Source organism: Sciurus carolinensis, chromosome 9 (assembly GCF_902686445.1).
Source record: "Sciurus carolinensis chromosome 9, mSciCar1.2, whole genome shotgun sequence".
Taxonomy (NCBI): domain Eukaryota; kingdom Metazoa; phylum Chordata; class Mammalia; order Rodentia; family Sciuridae; genus Sciurus; species Sciurus carolinensis.
In genome coordinates this window covers 22098895-22121426 of record NC_062221.1, presented here as the reverse complement: position 1 = coordinate 22121426, position 22532 = coordinate 22098895, and the positions used below count along the sequence as shown (strand labels likewise).

At 50.7% G+C, this 22532-nt stretch overlaps 1 protein-coding gene across 1 annotated transcript in view; it reads right to left on the bottom strand.

Moving 5' to 3' along the window:
- Positions 1-20867, bottom strand: part of Rab6b (RAB6B, member RAS oncogene family) — a 60280-nt gene extending 39413 nt beyond the window's left edge. Inside the window, exon 1 of the mRNA XM_047565182.1 lies at positions 20415-20867. Within this exon, the coding sequence (XP_047421138.1) occupies positions 20415-20484 (70 nt within the window). The 5' untranslated portion in view covers positions 20485-20867. The remainder of the gene's footprint in view (positions 1-20414) is intronic.
- Between the last annotated feature and the right edge of the window lie 1665 nt (positions 20868-22532).

Below are 22532 nucleotides of genomic sequence, written 5' to 3'. Positions count from 1 at the left end.
CCCTGGTCTCCTCCCGCTTCTCTTCCCAGAGGTTCCACCGATAGCAGAACGAGCAAGTTCCAGGGAAACAAGCTGGCAGCAGGGCCGAGCTGGGAGAGGCCTGGGTGATGTGCCATATGATGCTCTGATATACAGGTGGACAGGCGTGGACAGACACCCTCTGGAAAAAATACCACAGTCCAGCTAATTAGCATATTTACCGCCTCACACGGTGACCTTTTTTTGTGGTGAGAATACATAAGATCTACTCTGCCAGACATAGGAAGACACACACCGCACGATCTCACTTGCAGAATCTAAGAGTGGACTTCGCAGAAATTGAGAGTAGAGGGCTGACTACGGAGGATTCAGGGAAGGGGGAGGTCAAAGGGTACGAACTTGTGATTGTAAGACGAGAAGTGGGGAGACCTAGGATGCAGCACGGTGACTGTAGTGATTTACAGTGTATTGTACAGGACTTGAAATGTCCAGCGTCCCCTCTTCACTTTCCAAAGCCACAGACTCGGCTTGGGCTCTGGCCTTGGCCTCAGCTCTATCTGCCCCACAGACGCATGGGATCTCAGGACAGTGCAAAACATTCCTGCCCAGCCCAAAGCCCAAAGCAGACTCTCAAGATACTGGGGAAAATCTGTTTCCCTACCTGCCACGGCCAAGTCTGCTGTGAGGACTAAGCACTTGGGGCACATCATCCAGAGGGTGCATCCTACTCTCTGACCCTTAGAGTCAAACCCAACATCAATGTCAGGCTAGGATCAGCAAGGGGTCTGGAGCCCTGATGCTTTCCCAGTTCAAAGTCAGGGAATGATCAGGTGATCCTGGCTCCAACTTTTCTTACCTGAAACCAGGACACCTACCTAAATTGGGCCAAGGAAATGGCAGGCATAGAACTCCGTTAGTGGGAAAGATTGTGGTCTCTTGGGGACAGAAGACACAGACTGTTGAGGGTTAAGGAAGAGAGGTCATGAAAGGTGCCTGGGTCTCTAGCGTAAGGCCACAGTACTCATCTACCACAAGCTGGGACAAAACCTCTGTGCCCCAGCAGCGGGTTGGCCCCTTGGAGCTTTGGGGCATTCCTAAAGAAATGCACAGAGCAGGAGCCGGGGCTGAGGAAGGCACCTTAACGAGAGCTGGGTCCACAGCCTGGTGAACTGCTTAATCCTTGGGCTGGCCAGGGGCCCGCAGGGGAAGTGGCCACAGCTGCTCCTCAAATGACCAAAGAATGAGAGGGATGCCCACCCACAAACTCCCAGCTCTCACTAGGCTCAGAGGGTGTGACTAGGAGGTTGGGTTCAGTGGTCTTTAAGGTGCTTTCCAGATTGAGGACAGATGCTCACCAAGCCTGAAGGATCAAAGTTCGAGAGAGGGTTCCTTCAGCTGTGGGTGGGATCCTCTGACCCTTGCGCCTCACTACCCCTCAGTCACTTCTTTCCCTCACCCGCCTGCATCCCGCAGCCCAGGCTCTGGGGGACAGGCTCCAGCGCCAGTGGGCGGGTGGAGGGGGCTGGTGCCCTGGCATGCGGGGAGTGGCTGGGCTCCTCAGCATGTGACTGCCATGTACAAAAAAATATCTGTCCTTATTGAACTGCCTGAGCAAATTCTCCCTGTACCTCACAAAAAGGATTGCTGATGACAAACGAAACTAAGACTCAGATACACAGTTGTTTAAAATAGTATCACAATAACAAAGCTACCCACCAGTAACAAGGTGGAACAGGCTTCGTTCCTTTGAATGACTCCAGGACATTTGGGGAGGTGTAAGACCACTATCCCCAATGCAGGAGCCTGTCCACCCTGCAGCATGTTGTAGGCACATGACAAATTTCTCACTGCTGGTGCTCTCCTTGTGAATTTAGTGGGACAGAACCGCAACCCCGGCCCCGGATTCTGCATTCAGAGATAGCTGTGCTGTGGGTTTGGCTCTGACACCTGCCATCACCCAGTGTAGGAACTGAGTCTCCTCCAGACCAGTCCTGTAGGGCTCCAAGCCTGGTTCTCTGACCTCTCAGGGTCTCATGCTGTAAATCATTCCTCTAATCATTCACTGCCTGCTCAAATCAGCCGAACCCAGGGAGACTTGATCTCTCATTTGCAACTACAAATTCCATATAGCAAAGGTTAGGTAAACCAAGCAGAGAATGCTGGAGCCAAGTTTGTTTATAGAAATGCATCTTGCAATGTCCTCCCCAGGCAGAGAAACTGCCTGAATTCCTTGGTGGTTCAAGTGGAAAAGAACAGCATGTCCAGTTGGAGATTCACAGGAGAGCAACCCCCCTTTCCACAGGGTACATGCTCCATGACACTCAGAGCATGCCTGAAACCATGGGTAGTACTGAACCTTATCTATACCAAGCTCTTTTCTATACATACGTACCAGTGATAAAGTTTAACTTTCGTTAGACACAGAGATTAAGAACTACTAATATCATAGTGTAACTGTAACATTATACTTAATAAAAGTTATATGAATGTGCCCCTGCTCAAAACATCTTCATGTACCATACTCTCCCTTCTTTTTTTAAAATTTTTTATTTGTTCTAATTAGTTATACATGACAGTTGAATACATTATGTATTTTGATAAATCATACATAAATAGAGTATAATTTCTCACTTTTCTGATTGTACATATTGTAGGTTCACATCAGTCATACAGTCCTATATGTACATGAGGTAATAATGTCTGCTTCACTCTACTGTCCTTCCTATCCCCATGCCCCATCCCCTTCCTTCACTCCCCTCTACCTAAAGTAACACTACTCTTCCCCAATGCCTCCCCCATTGTGAATTGTGAGTGACTACAGTAGAAGAAGCAAGCCCACAGACAAGGAGGACTACTGTGTTCCTGATAAAACTACACCAGTTGCTAATACTGAGCTTATAAGAATTGGGCAGTAGAAAGTTCTCAACAAAGAATATGGGGTGGAGAAATCGTGTGGCCTCGCAAAGAGAAAATCTGTATGTTTGTGTAATTAACTGGATGAAGTTCACTGATGAAAATCAAGGCAGGTGAGCAGACAAAGCAACACTGCCTGCTCAAGTCAATCTTCAGAATGATGGGCTCAGACAGTCTTCCTACAAACAAATGAATGAATGAATGAGAAACCAAGGTCCGAGACTTTAGCGTCTGATTAAGATGGAGTGACAGGCAGGCACAGTGGTGCATGCGTGTAATCCCAGTGACTCAGGAGGTTGAGGCTGGAGGATTGAGAATTCACAGCCAGTTTTAGCAACTCAGCAAGGTTCTAAGCAATTTAGCAAAATTCTGTCTCTAAATAAAACATAAAATAGGCCTGGGATGTTGCTCAGTGGTTAAGTGCCCCTGAGTTCAATCCCCACTTCAAAAAAAAAAAAAGATGGAATAACAGGGAGCAGATTTTGTATCCTCTTACCTAAAAGAACTAAAAGATAGACAAACAATGATTTTCAAGACAATAGATAGCAGATAATCAAGGCCCCAGAAAGACATGAGGCTCTGAAGAGGTGAGACTCAAAGATGGCTGCCTTGAGAACGCTTCAAGCCACTTTGATGCTCTCCAGGATAGTGACAGATGTTTACCAAGCCAGGTGAATCTGGTGGACCCCCTAGGATGAAGAGACGGAGCTGAATCTGAAGGAAACAAAGCAACTAGAATTCACAGGTCAGAGTGCCAGAGAGAAGGGAGACCCTCAGAAACAGCCGCAGCCTGTGACATCTGCTTCAAGTCTTCAGCTGAGCACTGGACAGCCAGTGTGCATGGCAACTAGCTGGGACTGGGGACTGACCACCCAGATGGATCAGAGCAAACTGCTTGGGCCCACATGACGCTAGAGACAGCCTGTCCCCACCAGTCAGATGGAATGCCTTGTCACTCATGGGACACTTGGGGAGTCCTCAGAAGGGCTGTGCTCATAGTGGGTTGTAAATAGCCACACACTGAGCATTACTCTGGTCTCAGCTAAGAAATATTCAGAATATTTATAGGAATGCAAAACTATTCAGTACACCACATGGTAAAATCCATGTCTGGCAGCCAATAAAAAAATTATCAACCATGCAAAGAAGCAAGGAAATAGAGCTATAAAGAGGAGAAAAAAACAATTAGCCGAAACCAAACCCAAACCAACACAGATGTTAGAATTAACAGATAAATAGTTAAGAAATGGTTATTATAACTGCATTCCATATGTTCAAAATTTCAAGAGACATAAAATATATTTTTAAAGATACAAATCAAACTTCCAGAGGTGAAAATTACAATGTCAGAGATGATTAGACATTGCAGAAGAAAAGATCAATGAACTTTAAAATAGTAATAAAAACTATCTAAAATGAAACATCATGAAAAAAAGAGTAAAAAATGACTGAGACACAGTGATCTGTAGGGTAACGTCAAGTGGTCTACCATACATATAACTGGAATTATCAAATCATGCAGATGAGGGCAGAAACTTCTAGAAAAACACTCAAATGTGAGGAAGACTACAAATTACAGATCAAGAAGAGTTCAATGAGACCCAAGAACAGGAAACGTAAAAGCAACTACTCCAAGGCACAGCATAATCGAAGTGCACAGAGTTGGTGATCAAGAGAAAAATCATGCCAGGCACAGTGGTGCTGCCTGTAATCGCAGAGGCTCAGGAGGCTGAGGCAGGAGGAATGCAAGTTAGAGGTGGGCTCAGCAGTTTAGGGAACTCCTAAGCAACTTAGTGAGATCCCGTCTAAAAACAATAAATAAAAAGGACTGGGGACATAGCTCAGTGATTAAGCATCTCTGGGTTCAATCCCTAGAACCGAAAAGGAAAGAAAAGAAAAAAAAAAAAAAAGAGAGAGAGAAAAAGGAAAAAAAAAAAAAAAGAGAGAGAGAGAAGAAAGAAAGAAAGAAAAAGAAAGAAAGAAAAAAGAAAAGAAAGCTCATAAAAGTAGGCAAAAGACACTTTATGTACAGAAAAAAAAAGAAAGGACAGCTGATTTCTCCCAGAAACAATGCAAGCAAGAAGACGATGGAGAGCTGGGGTGTAATTCAGGCCACGTACAAGGCCCTGGCTTCAACCCTCAACACCAGAACAAAACAAAACAATGAAGCAATGTTTGTAAAGTACTGAAAGCAAAAAAAGAAATAAGGAAGGAAACAGCTAACCTAGAATTCTGTATCCAGGAACAACATCTTTAAAAATACAGGGCAAAATGCTTTTACAAACACAAATGCTAACGAAATTCATCAGCAGCAGACTCATGACAAAAGTGTTAGAGGAAGTCCTCAGGAAGAAATGAAATGGTGCTAGATGAAAATGCGGATCTACACAAAGGAATGATGAACACAGGAAATAGTCACCACATGGATAAATGCATAAGATTTTTCTCATTTAAGTCTCTTCAAAGATAATTGACTGTTTAAACAAAAAATAACTGTATATTGAATTACAGACCTAACATAACACAGGAGAAAAATCTTTGTTGCCCTGTCAGAAACTGCAAATAAGAAAATAGCATCTTTGAAGTCCTAAGAGAAAAATATCATTGACACAGAGGTCTACTCCCTGCAAAAGTCTCTCAAAAGTGAAGGTGATATAAACACAAACAGATTCTGAGATAATTCATTGCTAGCAGATCAATAATACAAGAAGCAGCTCTTTGAGCAGAAAGAGTAGAATCTGCTCATTCATACTTAACATTACACGGCGCATGCACTTTAAAGTCTGACAGGCCTGTATTTTAATCCTGGCTCTGCTACTCATTTGCTATGTGATCATGTGTTAGTTGTTTTCCTCTCTGAGGCTCAGCTTCCTCATATATACAGTGGGGACAGAAATGCCCATCTCATCTAAGTGTTATGAATTCTACAAGAGCAGTAAAAAGTTTAAAACTGGGAAATCACAGTGAAATACAAATGGGGAACTTCTCTATGAGCCTGAAAATATCTCAAGATAAAAAGTTAAAGGAATCTCTTGATTGTGGTTAAAAAAAAAAAAGTTAAAAGGAGGGCTTGGGATGTAGCTCAGTGTTAGAGCATTTGGCTAGCATGCACAAACTCTAGGTTTGATTCCCAGCACACACTCACAAGTTTAAAAAGTTAAAGTGAAATCATCATATTTATATATGATGATTATTTTAGTTGTATACACACATTCACGTCTCTCAGACACCTAGTATACACAGGAAAAGGCTTGTTCTGATTAAACAAACATGCTGGTCAATGTGAAGATTTTCTAAGGAAGTGGAATATAACTGTACTTGGTATTATCTTAGACATCACGGAGGTCCATGACTTATCTGTGTGCCCATCTAATGACAGGCCAGGAAATGGAGAAGGCCTGGATATATGAACTCATGAGGCATAGCCCACATGTGTCCGCCATGTGTTCACAAGCACAGAGATGCTTATCATCACACACACACACACACACACACACACACACACACACACCCTGCATGCATGTGCACACATATGTTCAGTCCAGCAGGCACCAGAGGCCCTGGGAAGTATGGGAAATCTTAGGTTCCCTTGGTGTCCTTGCTATGAGGACTGACAGCCAAGGGCAACACCTTCAGGGTTTCTTGAAAACCAGCTGGGATCTGACCACACAGACAAAGGGCTTCTATCACCCGTGGTCTGCATCCTCTCTGCCTTGCTGAGTTACCCTGAGCACTCTTGGCAGTATCTAAAAGGCACTGGGTCTCCCCTCCAGGCCCCAAGAGAAAACCAGCACCTGACAGTTCCATCTGCCAGACACCATCACCTACAGCTCAAAAAACAAGAGCCTCCATTCACAGCACATAAAGCAACTTTCTGACAAAGGATCCCTCGAGGAAGGTCAGATTAGAGTGGGCTCAGCCCAGCTACAGCCAGACACTATAGTCCTCTCATGTCCATGCATTTGAGTGGCTGCACAGGTGCCATGAAGAACTAATTCATAGTGACTATATGTACATTGTGGAGGAGGAGGAAGCACGTGCTAATTTCCCACTAGCAGCTGATCTTTGACAAGCAGGTGTGGTTGCAATTTGGCAACTAAATTAACTGATAGGAGGTCTTGACCCAGACAGCATGGAATCTGGCAAAGTAATGTAGTGCTCCTCCTTTCCTTCCCAAGGCTAACTGTTGGTGGTGTGGATGTTAAAAGCCTCAGTAACACAGAAGGCAGAGCAGCAAGACTAGGTGTACAGAGTGTTAAGAGGCATGACTATACTTTCCAGGTTGTCAGTTAAGGTCCAGAACAGAGGAACCTGTAACAAGGTCAATGGACCCAGAGCCCCAACCCTAGGGACACAACTTTGGAGTTACCATGAGACCAAGCCTGCTCAGGAGGGTGGAAGGAGGCCTCCATACCACAGGCTGATATAGACAGGGCATGTCCCCAGATGTCCACCACCTTTTCAGAGGTTCCCCTGCCTGGACAGCCATGGTGTTGACAGGGAAACCCAGGATGGAGCCCTCCATGAGCACAGAAGCTGTTCCCAGTGCTGCTTCTGCAGGCCCTGCTTCTCCTCCTGTCCTCAGGGACCTTCACACAGCCTGCTCACTGCTGCTCACCTTGCTGCTTGGAGATGGGCACAGGCCCAGCCTCTGCTCCCCCAAAGCCCACTGCAGAGGGCAGCATGAGAGGGAGAAGAAACTTCCAGGCCTTTCCGATTGGTCAACAAAACGAATTACCCCCTACCCTGCCCGCTGGAAGGACTTGATGTCACCTGCTCAGGATTTACTTGAGAATAGGGAACTTCCTGGTGAAATTCAGAAATAAAGACCATTGTCTCTAGAAAGGAAAATGCAGTCTAGATTTCGAGGACCCTGGGCCTGTGAGTGGATGCAGGTCACCAGGAAGGCAGGGAGGCTGCTGTGTCTCCAGTTCTTGTTGTCCAGAGACAACTGGTGGACAGGCACCAGGGTGCCAGACTGGGGGAGGGAACAAGAGGAAATAGGTCAACATTCAGGTCTGCCCCTGGGGCTTGGATACCTGGGCACCAGGACAAAGAAGTGGTAACCTGGTTGACCTTCCCCATATTGCAAATTCTAAGTTGCTAAGGAGCCCTTCTCAAAAGCAGCAGCATATGCCACAGAGGACTCTGGAACTGACCCTGTCAGAGGATTTGTGAAGCCAGAGGAGAGGGGCCACTTGCCCAGTGTGACACAGCACCAGGTCACAGTGACGCTACCTCTCCTGGTGCACAACTGAGACGACCTCACAGGTTGTTCTTTTCACTCCTGTCCTTGCCACAATCTGAGTCCACAAGGCTGACCAATATGTCTCCAGGACAGGAACATCCTCTCCACTAGAACCCCAGTGGAAAAATGTAATATGGGAGGTACCAAGGAGCAGTAGAGAAACTTCTAGAATGCTTCTAGAACATCAGAACAGGCTTCTAGATCAGAGTGACCTCAGAGCATCCAGTTATGTTAAGAAGGAGGGCCCAGAGGATGTCTGGTACAGACCTACATGTGACAGAGGAGATAGCTCAGTCCTAAGAAGAAGCCAGGGTTACTCAGGATCACACGAAGCAGGGAAAGAACTAGAATAGTAACAGGTCAAGAATCAGGGCCTGACCTGGCATCTACCCTCAGTGGGTGCTTTGCAGATCGGTTTTAGATGACTGCTTAACCTAGGGCAGGTCACAGCCCCTTCTGAGAACTCCACCCATTTGTCTGCTAAAGACATCTCCTCCCTCTAAAACCCTCAGTTGTACTAGTTATCTGTTGCTGTGTAACAAATACCGCCAACACAGTGGCTTAAAACAACACATATCTATGATCTCACATCTCACAGTTTCTTTGGGTCAGGAGTCTGGGCATGGCTTGCAGGATCCTCAGGGTCTCATAACACTGCAATCAAGGTGTTGGGCCATATTTCTTTCTTGAACTCAGGGTCCTCTTCCACACTTATATGATCGTTGACAGAATTTGGTTCCTTATGGTTGTAGGACTGAGGTCCCCTTTTAATCTGGCTGTTGATTGGGGGGTTGCTCTTTGTTGAAAGTGAACCATAGTTCCTTGCCACAACACCCCCTCATACGCACATGACCTGGTGGCTTAGCTCTCAGGGCCAGCAAGAGGAGTCTCTAAAGAAGCATAATCATGGGAGTGAGTAGACTGTCACCTTTGTGCCTTTGCCTCTGATACATAACTCCTCTGCCAAAGGAGAGACATTCCTCCAGCTCTGCCACACCATATTAGCTAGAAGAAAGTCATAAGTTCCATCGCACTCAGGGAGGGACCTCTGCAAGGGCGTGACTCGTTCGGGGTCATCTCAGGCTGTGCCTGACACACCATCTCACGTTGACAGGCTCCTAAGAGATGTGCCTCTGCCCAACACCAGCCTCTGCCTTCCTCCTCCTGCAGTGAACTGGGTTGATCCCCTGGAGGAAAACCTCACAGGGCCTCTGCCAGTCAGCTTGGACCTAGACCATGGGTGGGCAGTGGCTGAGACTGCCGTGTCGACTTCCCTAGGCATCGGCATGCTGCTCTGCCCAGCTCCCCACTTCACAGCCAGCCCTTTCCCAGCTGAGGGGTACAGATGAGCAGATGCCTCCGTGAAGACTGCCGCTCCAGGCCAGAGTGGCCCTTCTGCTCCTTGTCGAAGGAGGAGAGGAGCTGAGTTTCACTGGCCCAGCATCTGGGCTTCTGCCCTCTTCTGATGTAGGTGGGAGAGACCCAGGGTGGTGGGCTAGCCAGGAGCCTCTTCAGGCCTCTCGTTCACATTCTAATCTGGGCAGCAGCCTACAGAGATTTGGTGGGATGAAGAGGAGGGAAGAGAAGACTTAGTGAATCAGAATTAGGGGAGAACTTCCAGATCCTGGTGCTATAAGAAGGGTCTGGTACGAGAATAAAAAGAATGTGGGCGTGGTTTCTCCTTAAAAAGAAATCCTGCTCAGAGGTGTTCTCTACTCAGGGAAGAGCAGAACTAAACAAAGGTCTCCTGGTCCCAAGACCCAGCTCTACTTGCAGCAACCCAGAGATAGTCAGGGAGCTGCAGGGTCACAGCTGGGAGGAGCCCTTACCTTGGGGAGGGACAGAAGCTCGGTCTGCTTCTCACAGCCACAGCTGGCAGGACGAGGAGGTGGGGCTGATGAACATCCCCTCCACATGCCCAGTACTCACCAGAAGATCCGTGGGAAGCTCCAGTCTTTAACTGGATTTGGTCAGTACCCTGGGCACCCCTGCCTACAGCTTCCAGTCACTTGGCTCCCTAGGCCTGGGAGAGGCCAACACACATCTCCCTCCCTGACTCAGCACCTCATTGTCTCTCTTCTGTTCAGCCTTTTGCTTCCTCCCAGCCCTCGCCTTTGCTGGACAGGGGACATAAACACAGTGAATGTTCTAAATGTCTGCTGGTGGACTCTGATCTGAATGGCGTTTATTCCCTGCTCATCACGGGGTCAGAACAGAACATTTTCTCCTCCTCTCTCAGAATCAGCACAACCAACCCCCAGACAGAGAGGTTTTCCTTGTCCCTAGAGACCTGTCTCTGGTGTACAGGCCATAGTTATAGCACTGCATTCCTGAACCAAGGATGGGTCTCTTTGTCCTGCCCCTGCATTTTCCAGGGGTGAAGGAAATGGTAGACCAGAGGAGGCTGGAACAGGTCAAAGCTGTCACTTCTAGCCCACTTCCAGGTCAATTTTTCTCTGGACCAGCATCTTCAGGAGGGCGAGACAACTCTGTTAAGCACTAAGAAGGGGGACAGCTCTCCTCACCCACCCTGACCTCAGAGACAATCAATCTGGCACCGCTCAAAGGGGCAATGGGTGGGGACTGAAAGGTGGTCATCACTGACAATGCCCAGGAAGAATTACCTCTGCACAGGCAAAGGAATACCAAGCCAGTGCTCCGTAACCACCAGGAGGTCCGGCCTGGCAGCAGACAAGGAGGGCAAGGAAGAAAGGTCACCAGGCCTCTAGAGGGTGGGGTTTCAGGCCTTGAGAGCAGACCATGGACTGAGCCGTTGGGAGGGTCTACAGCACTTGACTTGAACAGGTTGCCCTCTGTGTTACGGTGTGTTCAGCTTGTCAGTCCCCTGCCTCCACTCTGGCTCCTGGCTCTCAACCTTCATTTTTTATGCAGTCAGCTCAAGACTGTGTTTCTGTCTCTAAAGCATGGAAGCTGACTCTCCCTCCTGCTTTCTCTCAGGTCCTCTTATGCCTGCTGGGGGACAGAAGCCAGCAGAGAGGCTCAGGGGATCCATATGATGAAGACAGCCAAGTGTCCACAGGAACAGAATAAATGACAGGAAGCTGCATGAGAGGGTCAAGGGGCTCATACACCCAGAGACTAGATGATGGTGGAGGGGGTCTCAGACCCAGTGACAGGGAGGGATTACAAACTCAGTGACCAGCTTGTCATCCAATGCCACATCCCTCCTGAGTAGGTAGCAAAGGGGAAGAGTCTGGAAGGGCTACCAGCTGTCCTGAACCTACCCCTGGCCAATCAGAGCAGTTAAGGGACCCAGGCCACTGTGGAGACAGGATGGACAGGGGAGCTCAAGGTGACCAATTCTAGTGCACCTGAGTCCAGTGTGGAAGAGGACAGTAGCCGCTCCCCAACAATCCTGCACTGTTCCTGGGGCCTCGCTTTACAGAGGAGGAATTGAGCAATGACAGTCCCAGTAAAGCAGGGCAGAGCTGGGAGCTTAAACTCACGCCTCCCCAGCCCCTTCTAAATTCCACCCCACGCACCTTTCAGACCTGACCTATTTCAGCCACCGGGATCCCCACTCAGCCACATCCTGCCTTCACCTTCTAATAATAGGCATGGCCCTCCTCTGGCAAAGACCGCGGGGGTCTCCACTGCCTGCCGGGAGGACCCAGACTCCTACATGGGGAAGTCAGGCCCTCCAGGGGCAGCCCGTCTGCTGCCACTCACTTACCACCTGTGTGCTCCAGGTCCAGACACCCTGAACCACGCCTGATTCCCTGGGAGCCCCAAGCCCCTCATGCAGTGGCATGGCCAGGACTTCTGTCCTCCGGCCTCCCTGGTCTGCTGGTGAACTCCTGCTCGCTGTGTAAAACCTCCTCCGGAAGCCTGCCTGACTCCCCACAGGAGACCCTGCTCGTAGCTTTGCCGGTGTGCATGAATACTCCTATGAATACCGGTGCAGGTTTCCTGCCTGCCTACCTCGGACCAGGCCCCGCTCCGAACCCCTTACATGCCTGAAGGCCTACCGTCACACCACCATGAAGTCTCAGCTCCTGCAGGCCATGCAGAAAGACAAGCTGCTCTTCCCACCAGCAGCTGTGATGGCCCCTGAGGAGTGGTCCCTGTCCCACTTCCTGCCTCTGAGCAGGCGTAACAGGGGAAAAACACTGGCCAGGGAATCAGAAGACCTGGACCTCTTTCCTGCTCAGCAGTAGCCACTCCGGGGTCCTGCTGTGTGGTGAGAGCCTCCTCCCTCAGGGCCTTGCTTTCTTTAGCTATAAGATGGGATGAGCAGCTCTGGCTGTGGGATCAGAGGTTGTGGAGCACAGCTCACCTACAGAAGTGGTCAGTGCACCCATAATTCTCTTTTCCTTAACAGTTATGGGGTGGGGGGGTGGGGGTCTTGTCACCACGTCATTGACAAAGCTGCCTAGCACTTGAGCTTTTGCCAATGTGCCATGTTCATGAGTACATGAGGCATTTGATCCTTGTGAAACACCAATGTCATGCCCAATGAGGAAAATGGGCATGGAGGTACTATTGCACCCCATAACAGACCAGATGGAGAGGGGTGACCTGGGGTAGAAGCCCAGGACTCAGGAGGCCTGACGTGGTGATAGGGTTGGAATGTAAGCTGGGGTCTCTAAGCTCTGCCTGGACTGGCCAGGACACTGCAAATCCACTTTGGGTCCTATCCTCCTACTTATCACTCACCTGCCTGGCTATGGAAGTTAGTGTCTTGGACAAGGAGCACTTGGAAGCTGTCTCCGGCTGTCCTTATCTTAGGTCCTCGCCTAGAAGAAATGCCTCCGGCAGCAGGAAGTTCAGATGGGTCCGTCCCTGCTGCCTGGCAACTTAGGCCAAGCATATATCAGGAGAGAGGAGCTAGAGAGCCGGGGGCATCCTGGGGAGACCGGAGAGGACTGCATGCAAGGAAACAGTGGGCAGAGCCCCTGATCCCACGCCCTCCTCTCTGTGCTGCTCTGGACAGGCTGCAAGTGTTACTAGCTTGGCATCAAGCTTGGAACTGGAACTGAATTATAGAACCAGAGTTGCAGCTCCACTGGCCCCAGGGGTCACCCTGTCCAGTAGTCTGGGCAGGGGACATATCCAGAGAGCCAGAGATGGGCTGGGACTTATCCAACACACAATAGCCAGTGGTAGACCCATGACAGAATCAGAGTCTCCAGGTCCCTGATGACCCCAGGCCTAGAGGGAGAATGTGGCCAGGAAAGGTTACCCCATAGTAGGTGGGAGCCGGTCACTTTAGTTTGACTAGTTCTTCCCTCCTTGGTAACTAGTTCTCTGCTAGAACCTGGGCAGCATCTCTCTGCAGCAGTGAGCTGCCAGTTGACTCAATCGACTCCCTTCAAACCACCCCGATAAGCAGTTCACTCCAGCTACAACAGAATGCCTGCCACACAAAGCCAGCTCCCTCTGGGGGACCCGGCCTCCTTCTTTAATGGCTCCACGGTCTTCCTCCCTGCTCAGCAACTCAACACCCCTTAGCAGCTTAACCCAAGTTGAAGAGGACTTCAGCTTGTCAGGGACATGTCCTAAGCCACTTATGGCAGACCTCATGTCTATAAGACCTTGGTGTTCTTCTGGCCTCTCCTCCCTGCTCTGAGGCCTGGGCCTGTCTTTCAGGTTGTGTTCCTCACAAAGACCTCAGTTTGAATTCTAATTTTGCCACACATACACAGTGAGTCCTTGGGCAGGGACAGCTCCCCCCAAGACTCTGCCTCTTGATCCACAAAGTGGGGTAATTCCACATCCATCACAGGGGCTGGGAAGTTTCAAAGTAACCCTGAAGAGCCTTAGGCACAGTGTGTTCAATAAATGCCACCTGAGGTTAATTTTAGGAAGGACACAGCTGCCGTTCTTTTTATGCATTTCTTGGAAGCTTTAAAGGCTCTATTCTGCCTTATCATCTGCATCCTCCAGGAACCAGACCTCTTCCTTGGGTATGTCACCCCCTGGGGACAGGTGGCACCAAGCCAAGACATGTAACCCAGTTACCTGGGCTCCCACTGGTCTTGTTACCAAGAGATCAGGATAAGTATGTTTTTCTACTAAAAATAAACTACTTACTAAAATGATTTTTTTAAAAAAGTAGTGAAAATTTACTTTCTAAAAAGACCCCACTTCATTTGGGGCAAAAGTTGTAGAAATAATTCAAGGAATTTGAAATTTCAAGCCTCAAGATACAATAAAGACCCTGCTCAGGAGCTCTTAGGAGTAGATCTTCATCTTTCCCTTCCCTTGTTCCAGGAAACAAAGACCAGCCTGCCATTCCCAGTCCCCTTGGGACTTCCAGTCCCCAGGCGCTGCCTGGAGCCCCATTTCCCAACAGTTTGTCTTTCCCTAACAAAAGAGCTGCCCATCTCAGGGCTGCCTGGCACTTCTCCTCATAACCTCCACACAGGGCTCCCCACCTTCTCTTCTCCACATTGAGGAGTGGAAAGGATTGCCCAGAGCGCTGAGAAATGCCCAGCACAGTTACTCCAGCGGCCCACTCCTGGGGCTGATGGATTGCCCCTCTACCTTTCTTCCACCTTCCTTGATGGTTCTGTCCAACAATGTCTCTAAATTATTGACAATGAGGCCAGGCAGTCTTGGACAGTCAGCAACAGAGGAAGACATGGGGTGGGGAACACAGGGTGAGCCTGCAGGCTGCATGGGATCACTCTGGAGCCTGCCCCGGACTACAGGGCATTTATCTATAAGGATAAATATTCATGGACTGATTTTAAGAGATGCAATAAAGAAGAAAAGTAGAATGAAGTAATTTTGTTACATTTTAACAAGATTCATTATAATCTGGGGACTGTAAATGATAATGATGATCAGATTATGCAAGAGATGGTAATTACTATTACTGCACAGCCAGAACCTTTTCTAACAGTTTCTTTTTTTTTTCTTCTTCTTTTTTTTTTCCTCAGCTGCTAAGTTCTCTTGTCTCTATCATCAGAGTCTTGTATCTATCATTCTTCTCTTCTGCTAAATTTGGGTTTGTTTTCATGGCTATGGTTTGAATGTGGCTTGTCGCTCAAAGGTTCAATGTTGGAGATTTGGCCCTTAGTTTGATGGTGGAAACTTTAGAAGTTGGGACCTACTAGGAGGTTCTTAGATCAATGTGGGGTGAGGCCTCAAAATCAGGTATGCCCTCAAAAGGGGTTATAGAACCCCTAGACTGTTTTTGTCATGTGATTTCTTGCTTCCACAATATCTCCTGCCATTCACTACTTGCCATGAGGCCCTCACCTGAGCTGAGTCATCATGCCCCTGATTCTCCAGAACTATAAGCTAAATAAACTTCTCTTCTTTATAAGACTAACTTGACTCAAGTATTCCATTACAGTAATGGAAAATGGATTAATATACTCATCTTCATGTCTATGTGACTCTCCCAAACACCTCTTTAAGAAAATAAAAAGTGATGGTTCTGGGTCTATATCCAACATCCAAGGTGCTCCACTCTCATGCTAGCCAGTGAGGAAGGGAGAAAAATTAGGAGGAGAGAAAGCAAGGCAGAATAGGTAAGGCACAGAGCAGCTTGGTGATTTACTATGGATCTCCAAGGGACCCCTGGCAGGATCAGGTCTGGCATGTCCCATCCCACCACTGGTGGCTTAGCAGTCTTCCTGTATTTGTTCAGAGATATGGGGGAGGGGTTCCCAGAACTTCAGGTTCCTGAGATGAACTGTGACTTGGGCATCACCAAGGTTAAATGACCTAGTCCTCTGAAAAAGATGATCAAGTGTCTCTGGCAATAATCTTCTGGTTTGAGAAATGCAGGTGCCAGGATGAAGGAATCCTATTTCAAAGCCACCTTAAGTCTCTTCACTTTAATCTACTGACAGGCCATCAGCAAATCTCACACATGGAGGACAATGTCATCATTTCCGATCAAGATATTCTGTGAGCATAAACTACCCGCAGATTTGGGGATCAGGAGGGGTAAAAGGACAGCTAAGACACGTTCCTCCAAAAGTGCTATGGTCATCCTTAGTTACTTTAAATTCAGTTAGGGATTGTACCTGAGAAGTTAATAAACATTTTTAAAACCTAAGTTAACAGACTACAGAAGAAAGATTATGGGACATCATGTGACCAATTATTTTTTTCTAAATGCTAGGAAAAAAAAAAAAAAGGAGAGGGGGATACTGGATGCCATCACGTGTGGCCAAGCAGGTGTGGGAGTGGGTGGGGGAGGAGAACGCTTTGAGGAGAGGAGCAGGCACAGCACCAGGCCAGCAAAGGGCTCCGTGGGTGGGCTGGCTCCCAGAGAGAAGGGCTCAGGCTGTGGGCTTCCCAGGCTGTGGGGCCATGGAACCATCTTTCACCCTTAACTGGAAAGGAATGGGACGGAACTGGGGGACAGTCCCTACTTGGTGCAGCAAGTCAGGCACCTGAGAGTCTCCCTTGTCCCCATGCCTGCACCCCACACACTTTCTACTGAAGAGGACAGAGGACAAAGTTCTCTTGAGGGTGGAAGCCTTGCAGGAACTTCTCCCCACACTCAGACCAATGAGAAAGGAGAAGCATCCTGCTGTCCTCAGAGGCTTACAGAAGACCCTCTGACACCTGCCCCAAAGGTGTGTCAGATGCTACAACACCTGTTCTTTCCCTGCATTGCTCTCCTGAGCCTTGCTGTAATTAGATCCACAGACATCTGTGCTCCCTACTGGACAGTAAGTTCCATGAAGGCAAGGACACATTCAAAGATCTGATTAAATAAATAAACAGGTGATGGAGGGAGGGAAGGAAGAAGGAGAGAGAAGGGAGAGGCAGCTGCCTGCGAGGGCCACTGATGCACAACTCCAGGGACCGCCATTCACATCCTACTGGAGGTGGAGGCACACCTGCCAAGAGTGCCAGGGAGGTGGCTGGTCGGAGGGAGAAGCTGCCTCGCTGGTCTCAACCTAGGAAAGCAGACCTCCTGCTTCAGCTAAAGGAGTTTCAGGGAAGGGGAGACGGGAAGGGGACAGAGCACAGCAGACAGTCCCTGACCCTCCCTTCCCACCATGCACACCAAGATGTGCTGCATTAAGCCTGGATCCTCACAGGACACCATCAGACTCAGCAGGAACACTAGCATCCTGCAGGCCCACTCTCCTTCCTCAGACAACTGCTTCTGTCAGTCTTCTCTGCATGTCCTCGTCATAACTGGCCTGTGTCACCCCCTTATTTCCCCATCTCTGCCATCAGCATGAAAACATGTCCTGAAGGTCCAGAGAGCCATCTCAGCACCAGCAGGACTATGCAGACTCCCTGCTTCAAGGAGATCCCTCAACCTGGGTTCGTAGCACCCTGGCCATAATCTCACCCCAGGCTGGGCTGCCACTGTTGGGGACAACGATCACTCTACCACTGGAGGTGGGTTCTCTCATAGGTAGAGGTGTTCTCTGCAGAGCTGGTTCCTCAAGGGCTTCCCATTCGAATCAGTTCCCTGGTATCTTTGAAGGCCTGATGCCCACCTGAGATTGTGGCTTTCAATATCTTCTTCCTCACATGGCTCTAGCCTGGCTCTCCTCTTTGGAACCCAGGAGCCCTTGCCCACTGGCCAGGAGAAATGCGACCACAATACCAGGCACAAGAAACAATGGAAGGTCACATCCTTCATTCCCTTTCTTTGGCCACTGAGTAATGGACTCGGGCCACTGCTGCTTTAGAAGGCTCCGCAGAGCTCAGCTGACCCAAGTACCTCCTGTATAGAAGGTGAGGAACCTCCAAGATCACACAGGAAGGGAGAGCCAGGGTGCGGCTGAGGACTAGACCTCAGGAGGCTCCTTCCACCACACAGTCTGCAGAGGATGCTGGTGCATGGGATCAGCAGATGCAAAACTGCAGAGGCAAGACAGAAGAGTGACAGTGGTAGCAATTCCCCATCCCACCAGGCAGACGGCTACATATGTCCCCTACCTAACTCACAGACCCCAAAAGTTCTGTAGAACCTGAGGAGAGCAACCCACTAATGATACAACAAAGTAGAAGGATGCTATTCAGGGCTTTGGGCTCCCTGCCAGAAGGGACCAGGGTGGCCAGCAGCCAATCTCCCCGATGGCAGTGCCTTGCCTCCCTAATGACCATGTTCCAAGGACCCACAAACCCTGCCCCCAACCAACCAGCACAGCATTCTTACCAGGTCACCCAATCCAGACATTCCTAAATCCTCATCCCTACTTAGGGAAGCTCCCCGATTCCTGGCTTCCCCAATTCAAGGTCATATTATTTCCCAATGACATGCTAGTGAAAAAATGGTGGATTAGAAATGGGAGATGTGGGTTTCTGACCCTGGAAATGTTAATAACTCACAATGGGACTCTAGATAAGCCCTCCCTGTTCCCTAGGGCTCCCTTCCCATCTCGACATGCAGAGGAGATGCTAGGCTCTTTCTTAGGCTTTGGCTGTGCTTTTTAGGAACAAAGGGGCTTTGCAGGGCTCAGAAGGGGCCTCAGCAGAGCTTCTGAGGGAGCCCGGATTTTTCACTCAGACTCACCAGAGATGTTTTCCTCATCAAACTCCAAGTTACTTAATGAATTGTGTTCATTTAGACATGGAATAAATAAATGTCTGTTGAGACCCTACTACAGTCCAGGTACCAGGGCAACATGAAGGCATAGGAACTTCAAGCAACCACTTTTCAGAAACAGAAGATCAGTCTCCAAGAGGCCTCAATTTGGCTTATGAGAGCCAGCTAAAAATTCAACTCTCAGGCTGCAGATGCCTTTGGATTCTCTCCCAGGGCTGAAGACCATCTCATCCCTTCCAGACACAGGGAAAAGTCAGCTCTGTGACACTGGGGTCTATTAAGAACAGGAAATCGGAGTCCCTGAAGTAGGACTGGGAGGCTGAGTTGATCTGAAATGTCCCAAACCCACCTCTCCAAGTTAGAGCCAGCTGACCACCTCTCAATCTCTCTTTCAGGTAATGAGCATCAGCAGACAGAAAGCAGCCACGTGATCTCCATTGCCCACGTCACAGCAACACTGTTCCCTGAGCCTACCAGGTCCTCCCCAGCCTTCTCTTGGACCTTTGTAGGCAGACACCAAATCAGTTGAATGGGGCTAATCTGTAGGAGCTACAGCGGGGGTCCTGCCCACCCAGGGACGTTCTTCTCTGAGAGCAGAGCTTGCTCAGGGACCGGCTTGTCTCCCTGAAGGCATGAGGCCCCTAGAGAGATGTGCTGGGAGCCACTCCTTCCTACAGGTGTCAGAGGGGTCCCTGCCCATCAATCTGGGCTTCCCACCTTGGACTAACCTGGGTTTCAAAGATGCTTTCTTAGGGGAGGCTGCGTGGCAGCAGAGAAGCCCTCAGACTCCCCCTCCCCCGGCTCTGGCCAGCTGCCACGGTGACCTCCCCTCCCCCCAAGAAGGGCGGTGAGCAGGGAGGTGGGGGTGGGAAGAATCCTCCGCCTTGGCTGATGCTCTCTGGAGGGGGGCTGGGAAGCCAGGCAGGGCGTGTCGCCTGGGCCTTTCTCTGCCCAGCGCCCAGGCTTCACAGCCTCTAATGCGAGGTGCCCCAGTACTATCCCTTAAATCACCTGGCACTGGAGGAACCTTAGCTGCCAATCGTCCACACCCCTGGGCCCCTAGGAAGCTGACATGTGCCAACGAAGGGCAGCGGGTCTGGAACCTTCTGCCCAGTCTGACCTAAGCTTGGGGAGGATTGATGGCCTGTTCGCCCATGGCCTGAACCCGCTCTTTGAAGAAGACAGGTGTCCGTCTCCCCTCCCCGCCACCCTACCCACCACCACCATCCAGCGACTGTTCCAGGGTCTGGATGTCCCCTTTCACACCGTTCCAGCAGGGGCCGCAGGGAACCCTTCGGCGCAGCCGTGTTGCGGGTGCGGCCAGACCCCAGCCCCACCTTGTTCTCCCAAAAGGGGCACTTGTCCCCCTGCCCCCACGCTCGCCGGCACCCGGCCACCTGCGCTGTCGCCTACAGCCGGTGCCGCAGTGCGAGCGAGCCAGCGAGCCCGGCGCCTTCACGACTTGGCCAGCGCGGTAGAACAAGCCGCCGCCCTCCGGCCTCGCCGCTTCGCTGCACCTGCACCTGCACTCCGGACCCCCGCCCAGATCCCACCATCGTCCCCACCCCTGGCCCCAGCACCTCCTCAGTCTTTAGCCTGGTCCCCTCCCTAGCCCAGCCCCTCCCGGGCTGACCCCGATCTCCCCATCCCCATCCTTCTCCTCCGCCCGGGCGTGGAAGGGCCTTTCCGAGCCCGGGCCGGGGGTCCCTGTGGTGTGGGTAAACCGGCGGCAGGGAAGACTCGGCGCTAAGCCAAGAGAATCAGCCGGGCACTTACCGCTCTGCTCCCCCAGGAACACTAACTTGAATTTCCTCAGTGGGTTCCCAAAATCTCCCCCTGCAGACATGGTGCTGGCAGCCGGGGCCGGTAGAGGAGGAGGAGGAAGAAGCGAAGGAGCAGGGAGGGGAAAGGAGGAGGGCTAGGGGAGGCGGCCGGCGGTGCGGGAGCCGGAGGGGGAAGGGCTGGCTGCGCGCGTCCCTGACTCCCCAGCTGCGTCCCGGCCCCGGCCTGCGGCTGCGTGTCCGGCAGCGGCAGCGGAGGAGGAGGAGAGAGAGAGAGGAGGCGGAGGAGGAGGAAGACTGAGGCTGGGCTGCCGAGGGCGACGCGTTTTGAACGCCCGAGGCGCGGCGCGGGCAGCGAGGCGCGGGCGGAGCGGGGCGCAGGGACCGCGCGCGGGGCGGAGGAGCGCTCTCCCGAGCCGCGCCAGTCGGCCCCCTCCAGCCTGCCTTCTCTGCCGGCGCCTGCGCTCTGCGCGCTCCCCAGCCTCTGATGTCATGCGGGGCCCGCGGCGCTGCGGGGCTGGGGGGCGTGCGCCCGCCCACCCGGAGCTCGCACCCGGGCGGGAGAGAGCCACCTCTCCTTGTCTCTGAGGGGCCCCTCGAACCGTCTCTAGCTGCCCCACTACTTCTGTCTTCCCCAGAACAGGTTCAAAACCCTGTTTCGAACCCAGAAAAATGACAAAAAAATTATCGGGACATTTGCTTCTAGTCTTTTAAACCTAGATGTTCGTCCCTTCCTCCACCTCGGGAGACACCGATGCACAGCGCAGTCGTCCGAAAGGCCAAAAAGGAAGGAAGGAGGCTAAGGGAGAGCCAGGGTGTGGTGGGGAATGGGAAGAGGTACGGACACCTGGCGCAGACAGGAGGGAGGGGCGGGGCGGGGGGCTCGACTGTGGCCCCGTGTGGCCTCTAGCCGGTCCTCCCCTCTAGGCCCAGATCCTTCAACTGGGCGACCTGTGTTGGGTCTGTAGGTGTCCCTGCAGACTTGGTAGCGCGAGTAGAGGCGCCAGGATAGGGCGCGCCTACCTCAAACCAACCGCTTATTTTATGCTAAATCCTGACCTGCACCCTGGGAGAGAAGGCGCAGCGACGCCCCGAATGCCAGCGTGGCTATCTCCAGGACAGTGTCCTGCGTTTTTTGACCCTGGGGCGGTCAGGCTGACAATGATGCCACTCCTAGTCTTGGTAATTATGTGTATCTGGACAATGAACTCCCAGAGGAAACGGCGGTGACCTCCCACTGGCCTCCCACTGAGGCACAGGCGATAAATTGTGAGTGGATGAGAGCAAAGAGCAAATGCCAAGCTTAGAAACACTCCCATCCTGGCTATTGGTGGTTTTACAAAGCCACCTCTTACTCTCCTGCCACCCGGTGATCTCCTTCATCTATGCCATAGAGCGAACGTTTTGGGGGGATTATCACCTGCATATCTGTGACACACTTCAGGGGTTATAGGAAGAGAGAGAGGAGTGCGAGGCAGCCTTCACCTGCATATCCCAGGGGACATTTGTTATCCCCCCACCTTTGAATTTATTGGATGTGCTCTAGCTATTCCCCTGTCTGCCTCCTGGCTGCTTCTCACAGAGCCTCTCATTGTTTTTTAAACCCTTGACAGCAAGTACCACCAAAGCAGCAGCTGAGATTCCACTCTTGGACCCCAGGAATCAAGTTCAGGGCTTAAGAAATACTTGTTGAATGCTCCAATAAAATGCTCCAAATCAGAGCAACTCTTCTTGTTCTTATATTTCGGAGCCCTGGGGATTGTAGGTCAACACGCATGAGCTATCACCTTGGCTGTGCTTGACATCAGAGTGAGGGTAACCTTCCCTACATCTGCTCTGGGGTTCCTGCTCGCTTGAAGTCATATTCAGCATGGGGATGAAGAGAGCTCTAGAGAGAGAGAAGGGTCCCAAGCCACCACTCTTCCTGCCTCTTCAAGTGGTCTCTCCACAGCAGGGCCAGGGCGCCTGCTGGTCAAGGCACCCAACCAGGCAACACTCCTCCAACTGTACCTTCTCCAAATACCTGGTGCTGCCTTCCTGCACCCTCCATGTTGTTGTCCTCAGATCATATGTGGCAAGACGACACAGCTAAGTAGTGACAGAAAAAGCACCA